This window comes from Cucumis melo, chromosome 8 (genome assembly GCF_025177605.1).
Source record: "Cucumis melo cultivar AY chromosome 8, USDA_Cmelo_AY_1.0, whole genome shotgun sequence".
Lineage (NCBI taxonomy): Eukaryota > Viridiplantae > Streptophyta > Magnoliopsida > Cucurbitales > Cucurbitaceae > Cucumis > Cucumis melo.
The window spans coordinates 23,546,227-23,556,933 of record NC_066864.1 but is presented as its reverse complement, the minus strand read 5'-3'; the positions used below and the strand labels follow the sequence as shown (position 1 = coordinate 23,556,933).

General features: G+C 33.5%; 1 protein-coding gene across 3 annotated transcripts; it reads left to right on the top strand.

Annotated features, from left to right (window-relative positions):
* Positions 1-4,379: 4,379 nt before the first annotated feature.
* Positions 4,380-9,625, top strand: LOC103486028 (uncharacterized). 3 transcript variants are annotated; one of them, XR_536977.3, is made up of 7 exons: positions 4,380-4,621; positions 5,333-5,481; positions 5,915-6,091; positions 6,599-6,697; positions 7,785-8,027; positions 8,775-9,254; positions 9,393-9,625. XR_536977.3 is itself a non-coding variant. In XM_008443826.3 (7 exons), the coding sequence occupies exons 2-6, from the start codon at positions 5,413-5,415 to the stop codon at positions 9,171-9,173; spliced, it is 987 nt and encodes a 328-aa protein (XP_008442048.2). In that variant the 5' UTR covers positions 4,380-4,621; positions 5,333-5,412; the 3' UTR covers positions 9,174-9,197; positions 9,393-9,625. The 3 variants fall into 3 exon arrangements, 2 of the variants coding, with proteins under 2 accessions (XP_008442048.2, XP_008442047.2); XM_008443826.3 differs by having other exon boundaries at positions 8,775-9,197; XM_008443825.3 differs by having other exon boundaries at positions 8,775-9,625.
* Positions 9,626-10,707: the final 1,082 nt, after the last annotated feature.

The following is a 10,707-nucleotide window of genomic DNA, read 5'->3' as shown; positions in this document are numbered from 1 at the left end:
GAAAGAAAAAGTGTAACGTTATAGTAGGAAAAGTTCGAGAAAATACCTTTTGACGTTGACGAAAAAATGGACTGAGAGAAAACGAAGCTGAGTGATCAGTGTGGTTGTGTATTGCGAAGTGACGGAAAACGAAGTAGGCGGAACGTATATATTGGTTGTTTTTACCAAAGGGGCAATATTGTAAATTCGCGTACTTTTTTTCAAATGTTGAATCGCAGTTGTAAATTCGCAACTGTGTTTCGTTGTTTTAAAAGATCGTTTAAAACTAAAACAATCGTTTAGTTATTTTAAACGATCGTTTAGTTTTTTATAACCGATCGTTTAGTTAATTTCAAACGATCGTTTGGTTGTTTTTAAACGATCCTGTAATTATTTCAAAACGATCTTTTAAATATGTATATATGATCATGAAAGTAGCTGTGTAGCAAATAATTAAAAAATATATAAATTAAAGAACTATATACTAAACGAACAGTCGTGTGAAATATAAAAACGATCATTTAATCAAATTAAACGATCATTTAGTTATTTTAAATGATCGTTTAGTTATTTTAAATGATCGTTTAGTTACGTTAAACGATCGTTTAGTTTTGTTTAACCGATCGTTTAGTTATTTTCAAACGATCGTTTAGTAGTTTTTATACGATGGTTTGGTTGTTTTTACATGATCGATTAGTTATTTTTAAACGATCATTTAGCTATTTTTAAACGATCCTGAAACCAGTTTCTTGTGTTCCTAAATGAATTAAGCCAGTTGTTATTTTTGTCTTCTTCATCCATCTGGAAGCACATAAAGTAAGAATGTTGGGACACATCATTAAGAAAATACATCATTAACAAACATTCATTAATTAGTGTAATAATTAGTACACTGGTAGAGAAATTTCTAATCTTGTATGCTCGACTTCTCGATATATGAAATTGGATTGGTACACGTTAATCTATTGTGACCTATTTGTTTACACCGACCACACTTATACAATTTTGGAGCTTCACCAACACTTGGAATCCTCTTTTTCTTCGGTCGACCAACTATTTTGACTACTTTCGGAGGTAAAATAGTCATATGTACGTAGTCTTCACTTGTCTTCCAATCTGACTAATTCCCAACTGGGTAGACGACCTCCGCATATGCAGCCAACAAACATTCATTAGTGTAATAATTAGCACATAAACTATAAACATTTATATTGCAATCCCGTGCTGCAGCAATGACATGTGAGCATGGTAGTTGCTCAGCTTGAAACTCCTTGCAAGTGCATTCTTTAGTCTGAAAATTTACGACCTCCTCCTTATCTAAATCTTTGACATGAAATTGGTAACAGTCAATTGGGTTGACCTTCATTGTCAAAGCTCATTCTTGTTTCTTTTGAATAACTAACTCTGCCCATTTGGTTAATATAGACGTCACTTTAATGCCTTCTTCTCGACGCTCCCAAAACCAACGTTGTAGCAAAGCTCGAACATGTTCAAGGAATAGGCAAATCTCTAGGTTCTTTCAGTATAGAATTCATGGACTCTGCTATATTTGTTGTCATCATGTTATATCATCTTCCTGAGCAGTGAACACGAGACCACCATGCTATTCCAACATCATTTAAATATTTCCCTGAACCATTAGAAAATGCAAGAAGATATCTCCACGCTTCTAGAAACGTTGATATGTTCTCGATGCATTGTAAAACAAAGTAGTAACAATGTCATTCTTATATTTATCATGCAAATTTTGAGTCAAATGTTGGACACAAATGTCATGGAATGCAGAGGGGAAAACTGATGAAATACCCTTGGAGAAGCATGTTTTCTGATATGTCACGAAGCCTAGATTAGGCACCTCCCCTATTGCACCTTTCAATTTTTCTAAGAACTACTGTATTGAGTCATATGTTTCTCTATCAACTACTCCAAAGGCTAGAGGATAAATCTGATTGTTACCATCTAAGCAAACGGCCACTATCAACTGACCTCGATATTTGTTCTTAAGAAATGTTTCGTCCATGACTATGACCGGTCTAATGCAATTTAAGAATCCTCTGACACATGGACCAACAGTCATAAAATGATATTTAAAGAAACGATCATCTTCGAGTTCCATGTGAAATATTGTACCTGGATTTGTAAATTTGAGTGCTTCACCATATCTACGCAAAAGATTATATAACTCTTCAGGAGACCCTCGCACTCGTTCATATGCATTTTCTCTGGCACGCCATGCTTTCTCATAACTCATATTTATGCCATAGTCTTTCCTCATGTCTTCTATGATATCACGTGGTTTGTATAGACGATCGGCTCCCTTGAATTTGAACTTTATTAATTCTCCAACAACCCAAGATTTTGCTTGTCTATGGTCACGATTCAAAAACTCAAGAGAACATGAATGAACTTTGACATACTTTTTAATCCTGAATATATTTGAATCCTTCAGTCTAACCGCTCGCAATCTCCAACCACACTTTTTGTCAATGCATCTAATGAAAAGAATCTCTTTTGTAGATTTTTTTACTACAAACTGAAAAAAAAAATTAATTGTCAACACACTTAATCTCATTGACAAATCTCTCTTGCAAAATAATATTTGTCCTTCATCCAACTCCTCACTTGTAAAGCTTTCTTCGGACTAGCCACTTCCTTTTGTCTTCAACTTCCGACTAGAGGAGCTGTAGTCAACTTTACCTTTTCCTTTGCAATCTTTTGTAGAAGCATCTCTTTGTTATGGGATGTCAAACAATTCATTGTTCATCTCAACTGACTCCCATGTAAAAGTATCATCTTTTGAATGATATGACTCATATGATTCCCATATAGCCGAATTAGTCCCTATCATGTTATCACACAAGCCAACCTGAACTTCATCAATATCAACTTCATTGTCATGTAATGTATCCATTCCAATTGGAGGATGAGAGTTTAAATTTTGAACTTGGTTGCTCCTAGATACTGAATTGTAATCTTTGTTTAACACTTTCTTGCTTCGATTGCTTGTAGGATCAAATTATAGGTATAGGGGGACCTCCAATGGTTTTTCACTAAGAATATAAAACTTCAAATCACGGTCATTGCTTAACTCAAATGGAGGAGCTTCCTTTTCCCCTTTTATCTCATATATACATCTTATTATGTCGAATTTTGTAGGGTCAACTTCTGCAAGGTCATATAATTCATCCTGTAAATCTTTTTGTGTTATTTCTTTACTGACAACAATGCCTTTTAACACTCCTCCTTCATATTTTCTTCGTCCCTCATCCCATGCACCACCGTAACGCACTAAAATCCGAACATGTGTCATCCTTAAACTACCTTAAGTAGCTTTGTATCTTCAAAAATTGATTTGAACTTAAGAACCTACAAGATGCGTGCAAGATGTAAAGAAATAACAAAAATAACTGCGAGATGTGTGCGAGATACGTGCGAGATAAAGCATGAGGGCCTAAGAGACTTACTAAACATGTAAAGAATAGCTCTAAATGGATTAGGAGGTGTACCAATTTGATTTTGAAATAAATAGTGAAAGTTTGAAACGTGCAAGATATGTGCGAGATAAAGCATGATGGCCTAAGAGACTTACTAAACATGCAAAGAATAGCTCTAAATGGATTAGAAGGTGTACCAATTTCATTTTGAAATAAATAGTGAAAGTTTGGAACATGCGAGATGCGTGCGAGATAATAAAAAAAAAAAAAAAAAAAAAAAAAAAAAAAAAAAAAAACCTCTATTCCTGCTATTCCTATTGCTTACTCCTCTCTATTTGATCCAACTAAATCCTCATCCTCTAGTTCAATTCATTTTTCACTACCCATGGAATTTTCTAAGAACCTAAAACCAAACTTTAACTAAACTAATTTACAGCAAATAAGTCCATTCCAAAAACCAGACAATTACGGAGGAAAATAGAAACAAATACCCTAACCAAACATTTATAGCAAATAAATTGAAAATGGGTTAGACATGAAACTCACCGAACTAAGAGAAAACGCTCGAAGTTGATTGAATGGTTCGAAGAGGAGCGACGGAATGCACTGGACGACGATCGACGAAGGGCAAGCGACGATGGTCGGAGTAGCTTCAGATGTTCTACGCGAAAGAGAAGAGAAGGGAAATCGATCGAGAAGGGAAAGCGAACGTGGAAGAGAGAAAGAAAAAGGACATTTTTGTTCATTCACACCTAAATTATCCTAAAACTCTTCCTTCAGAAAAGTTGTCCCAAAAGTCATTTAACCCTCCTTTTTTTAACTTATTTTTTACAATTTCTCTTTATTATTTATATAATAATAATACCATAACCTTTCGTAACGATAATAAAAATAAACAAATTGAGATATCGGCCATCTTTAGTTCTATGCAAAATTTTGCATATAAATAGCATTCAATTTCACGTAGCATCAACTTTATTTCCATTTTTGCAGGGCGCCAATTTTCCAATCTCTCTCTCTGAAATAACAAATTTTTGCTCCGATCGAGCTCCACAAAAATGGCCAACAATCCTTGAGTTTCTCGCATTGCTTTTAGGTTACGTTGCCTGTTTGCCGGACGTAGAGTTGGTCCAATCCCCTGCTTTCATTTGATTTTCTCTCGGTAGTTCGAAGGAGGATTGTCAATTCCACACGATTTCAAATGCCAGGTAGATAAGTATTCATTGTTTTCCCATATTTATATTTGTTCTGTTCGTAGTTTATTATATATTTCGAACCCTGCGATCGAATCTCCTGGTGATCTCTCTGTTTTCCTTTCTGTTTCTGATTTCTGCGAACGCCTTAGATTTTCGAAACTATAGGATTTGGATTATGTAGATAAATTGCAACGATTAAGAAATATTTGTTGTTTCGCCACTTTTTCAGCTTAGCAATTTGTTTCTGTCATTCTCTGTTTTTCTCTATGTTTTGGGTTTCTGGAACGCCTGAAATTTAGAAACCTACTAGAGTTGGATTATGAAGATACACTGCGATGATTGAGAAGTATTTGTTGTTTTTCCTCTGTTGGACATCATATTAAATTTACCCTTACCCACTAGCTTAAGCTTTTGGTAATTTAAGAGTCACTTCCTCAGCTTTGCGATTGGGTTGCAGGTTTCTATGTTTCGTTGATTTCTCTTCGAATTGTTGTAAGTAACAACTGTAGCAAATTTTGGTAATGCAAAGAGAAAATAAAATAATTAGATGACAAAATAGTTGACCTGTAATGTATCGCTTTGATTGTGATAGTCCATTTATTTTGAAGGTGAATGATGTATGATTATGCGCCTCATTCAGTCCCAGCGTCTAAAAATTTTCAGACCATAGGATGAAGCATCTAACAACTGTATCGCTTTTTTTTTTTTTGGTGTGTGTTCAAGATCATCTGGAGAGCATCCAAACGGTTAATCTGTATCTACTAAAGTAATTATTTCTGTTCAAGTCTCTCGAATTCTGAAAGATGTCTGCTAGAAAGTCGAGAGCTAATGCGACAGAGAAGGTTTTGTCCAATCAAGAACAGCAGGCCAGGGTGAGGTTGCAAGTTTAATTTTTTAAATGTTCTAATAGAACAAGAAAGTTGGATCCTCGCTCTTATTTTCCTAATTTGGTAGAAGGTGTAATGTACCTTAAGGCTAAAAATGATTTCAAACCGAAATGTCATGCAATATGATTAGATCTCATTTGATAATCATTTAAAATTAATCTTGTTTTCTCGCGATTTCATTTTAGTGATCTTTCATCTTTATTAGGGTAATATTTGAATTCTTAGCTAAATTCTAAAGGACAAGTTTTAAAATACTATTTTCTTGAAACTTGGCATGAACGTTGATTGGAAGTAGATAACAAACCTGAGAAATTCATGGGTGGACGAGCTTGTTTAAAAAAAAGAAAACAAATGGTTTTGAGATGAGGTCTTAGTTTTCTGATAATGATTCATGGGTTTAATTATGGTGTTTTTTCAGATAAATGAAGTCAAAAAGTTCATGGGTCCAATTGCTCATAAGCTTCCTGTTTTGTGCTCGGATGCTTCTATTCTGAGGTATCTCAAAGCAAGAAACTGGAATACAAAGAAGGCCAATAAAATGTTGAAGGAAACTTTAAAATGGAGGCTAGAATACAAGCCAGAGAAGATAAGTTGGGTATGAATTTTCCCAGACTTCACTCTCTAATCGACATAGTTTTAAAATTGTGATCCCTCTGAAAAGTGGAAAATGGAATGCTCATTACGTCAGGTGAAGAAAATAAATCAATCTCTTCATTGAGTTCGAACTGTTGAAGATTGAGTTCCATCGACCGGTTGATGCTGACAAGCGTTAGACTTTAAAGAATAGCCTTCTTGATTTTAAAAAGAAAACATTTTTTTCGTTCATTTTGATTTGATTCTATTTGAACCATTTTCATTCTATTGCGAATATAATTTGCTGATTGAAGGCATGTGGAATTACGTAATTGTAATTCTGCACCAGAAGAAGAGAGTAGTCACAATCCTTAGCCTCCTCCATCATTTTTTACTTCATAAATATAGACTTTCACTGCTTAAAATGATTGCTTAGCTTGCTGGAAATGACCATATTGATCTTGGGCACTGGATCTTATTGTATTGCATTATTGACTAAACAATGCCATTTTTGTGTGTGTGCTTCAAGGAAGATATTGCTCAGGAGGCCAAGACGGGAAAAATATATAGAGCTAATTACACTGACAGACAAGGAAGGACTGTCCTTGTAATGAGGCCAAGTAGTCAGGTATTTCAATTTCATGACAAAAGCACCTTTCGTTCTTCGAGTAGTTCCTATTTTCCTCCTTATGTTTATTTTATATTAAACACATATTCTATAAATGACAGAATCTTACTCGTATGTTTGATTGAATTATAAAGATCGAACAATAAACCTTTTTTCATTTTAGTGTATATATGAAATTTAAAAGTTTTCTAATGGATGACAAACTTATATGGTCATGTCAATTATTCTTATGCTTAAAAGATTTGAATAGGTCATTGAACTTTCATGTCTAATAGATATTTATATCACGAAACGAACTCCATTAGTAACAGTCATGCACTCTAATGTCTTGTCTGCTTGAAATTAGCTCTTCACATATAATCTGAAATCATATAGTACATTAAATGATTGGAATAAATAATGGGTTCTATTAGATATGAAAGCAAAATACACTAATCATAATAAATTTTTACCACCGGTGTTTTTTTAGCTCAAGGCATAGAAAAAAGTGTGAATTTTCTTAATGTGCAATCAATATAAAACTATTGGAAGAAAAAAAGCATAGTTGAAGAAGATGCGCAAATGTAAGGACCTCCAAACAAAACAAAATCTACATTTAGGCTTTAGTAAATTTAGTTTTTTTAGTTAGCAAAAAAGAATAAACCTTATGTTAACTCAACTGGCATTTGTATGTTTTCGAGGATAAGAGGTCTTAGGTTTAAATCTCTCACTCCAGGTTATACTTAAAAGGCCTTCACAAAAAAAGAAAAAACATTAATTATTACTATATTTTTAAGATAATGAACAAGCCCCTTGAACCTTGCAGTTTCACAAAAATGCACCCATGAGGTGCATCTTATTTTTGCCTATAACTTAGGCACACACTCTGAGAGGGCTTTTTAAAACACTGGGAATAACACTTATAGGCATCTAAATTTTAAATTTTAATTTAATGTCATTAAATAGACTGAACTTTATAATTTAATCCACCTGTATTACTATTATTTAATAAAAATACAGAGTGAGAAGTCTTATCCTTTTACTCTTGTTATCTTTTTCTTTCCCTCACATAGCTACTGTTGGCTAAAGTAAAACAAACTTTTCTCAGAATACGGAATCAACAGCTGGACAGATACGATATTTGGTTTACTGTATGGAGCATGCGATCTTGAGTTCAAATTCAACTGATGGATACATCGTATGGTTAATTGATTTTCATGGCTGGAACACATCTTGTCTTTCACTGAAGGTTACTCGAGATACAGCTCACGTCCTTCAAAATCATTATCCTGAACGATTGGGCCTTGCTATTCTCTACAACCCACCAAAGGTGTTTGAGTCCTTTTGGGTGGTAAGCTATCACATCACTTCCATATTTAATCTTCTTCAATTATTTTCATGAACATTTATTTCTTGCCATATATTTGGAAATTTTGAAGAAAGTTTTGGTTCCCCATTGACATGAGAATTTGATCCTTATATATCCTCTCTTCTAAATCAACCATTTGATGGTGTGTTTTAATTAGCTTCTCTTCACCTCTCCAGAGTTGAGTTAAAGTTTTTAAAACTTTCTACTCACCTATTTATTAGTGTTGTACTTTCTTTTGTTTAATCTTGTATTTTGTCCGATGATTTAAGTTATAACTTTAGTTCCAATTTAGCATTTCCCAAGTTTCATAACAACCGCACCAATTTGATAGAATCTTTTGGAAGTCTAGTGGTGTCACACGATGTTAAAATCTATCTTGTTTTATAATAGATTTTGTGTTTGAAGTGGAGACTAATTTAGTTTAGGTAAGAGATTTGCATACTAGTCTGAAAACAGGAAACACATTAACAAATAGTAAATATGATAATAAAGAGGGATTTAAAATTAATAGTAATATCGTAGATATTTATAGGTCGTAAATAGTTGCACAATTGTATTTGGATCTCCAAATACGAAGGGAGCCAATATAACACACGCTATTCCACCCACTTTCATTTGGGTTAAACACCCCTCATATCTTAGGACACAATATCGATGATTTGAAAAGTCTCATCAAATTAAACCATGATAAGGAAGTTCATATAAGAAATTGTACTTTGGTTAATGCAGATGGTAAGACCATTCCTAGAGTCAAAGACATCCAAAAAAGTGAAGTTTGTGTATTCCAACAACCCAGAGAGCCTAAAGATAATGGCAGACAACTTCGACGCTGACAAATTGGAAACTTCATTTGGTGGCAAAAACCCTATTGGGTTTAACTATGAAGATTATTCACAAAGAATGATGGAAGATGACAAGAAAATGACTCGTTTTATTGACTCTGGATGCTCTTCTCCAACTTACAAAGCTCTTTTATCCAAATCACAGCTGCTGGACTCGGCCGCATCCGATTTTGATTCTCAGGCTTCTGACGACGAAAGCGACACCGACGAAATGCCATCAAATTTGGGGCTTCCAGATGACAAGCTACAAGAAGCCACTTCGGCGACGACATCCGATTCCAGATGACGAACTACAACAACATTGATTCAAGTAAGCTGCTTCTTGCTCCTGACCGACTGCTCATTAACCTTTAACAATTAATCAGCGGTCAGTTTGTTTTTTTCTTCTCCTCTTTTTAGTGTCATTTCTTCTTGTTAGCCGTTCTTTCATTTTTTGGTCTCTTAAAAGTTTTTTTAGTATTCCCTTTTCTTGGTTAAAATTGTGTACTTTTTCGAGTTTGGACAGAGAAATGCTTAGGTGCATCCCGTCTACACCTACCTTTGTGAGTTCTTCCACATGCCTGACCAGAAATTTGGCAAACTTTTCTTTTCTTAAAAAAAAGAAAGAAAGAAAGAAAGAAAGAAAGAAAGAAAATAATACATTTTTTTTTTATAAAATTTTCCCTCTTTACTCAATTCTTGATATTGCTTGTAACATAACATTTATAATATAAATAACAGATTGGAATAATCTTTGAAGTTATGCCCCACCTCTCAAAATTTTGAGAGTATCTTTCTTGGAAGTTGGACACCGGTTATACAAAGCTTATATTAACTTCCATTTGTTATATATCATTTAACACCTCTGTTTTGTGATTCATAAATTAAATTTGGATGAAAATGAACTAGTTTAGTTTTTTATTTTTTTAATAATAACAATGTTATCATTATTATTTTGATCCATTGGTGATCCAAGTTAAACTGCAAATTTGGTTTCTCCAAATTAGGATTGGCCAATTAAATCTCTATATTTGATTTCTTTAATGGCCATAAGATTTTGTCGTTAACTTCTTCATGTTAACACTATATGTACAATATATGAGAGTGTGGATATTCGAATTCCTCTCTTGATTTATGTATGTTCCAAGTTGAATTGTGCACTCAAATACACGTTAAGCATATTTTTAGAGATTTATGACATAATTGCTAAAAAGTTCATAAACCACCTTTATAGTTTAAATCTATTCAATGAATATACATGGGTCTATTTTCCTCTTGACTTTTGTTTTATTATAAAAAAAATAGATATGTTAATAGATATTTCATTATAATTTTAGTGTAGGGCCATTTTTAAATATATTGAATCAAACTATTTACAAAATATAACAAATTTCGGATTCTATCTATCAATGTCTATCAAATATAATATTTTGTAAATACTAATTTCCAATAATTTTTCTATATCTATTTTATTTTCAAAAAAGTAAATAAATCTTTGCCTTTTAGTCTTGCTTTTCACTGCAAGGATGGTTTTGATTTTCCTTTTAAATGTCTCACCCATAGCTTCGAGTAGCTTAAGTTTCCATATGGCATGTACATGTAGAGATATATAAGTTGTTTGAAAGAACATCTCCATGTGCATTGCAACTTTGGTTCCCTTCGGCCAACAAAGTTAACTTCCTTTTCTAGTGGAAGGAAAGGTTGAGAGTTTAGGACAGGTCTCAATTAGTAAGCAAGGGAGTGTTTAGACTACAATGCTGATTAATAAGGATCAGAGTAAGAAAATAACTTTTATGACTCACGGTGCCCATAAGTTGATCATAATATAAAATTGATATTTT

What these genes read in the sequence shown, in the direction of transcription:
- LOC103486028 (XM_008443826.3), top strand. Translation starts at nt 5,413, where the DNA reads ATGTCTGCTAGAAAGTCGAGAGCTAATGCGACAGAGAAGGTTTTGTCC. An exon ending in ATCAAGAACAGCAGGCCAGG is followed by an intron (nt 5,482 to 5,914) that starts GTGAGGTTGCAA and finishes GTGTTTTTTCAG; the next exon opens with ATAAATGAAGTCAAAAAGTT. An exon ending in TGTTTGAGTCCTTTTGGGTG is followed by an intron (nt 8,028 to 8,774) that starts GTAAGCTATCAC and finishes TGGTTAATGCAG; the next exon opens with ATGGTAAGACCATTCCTAGA.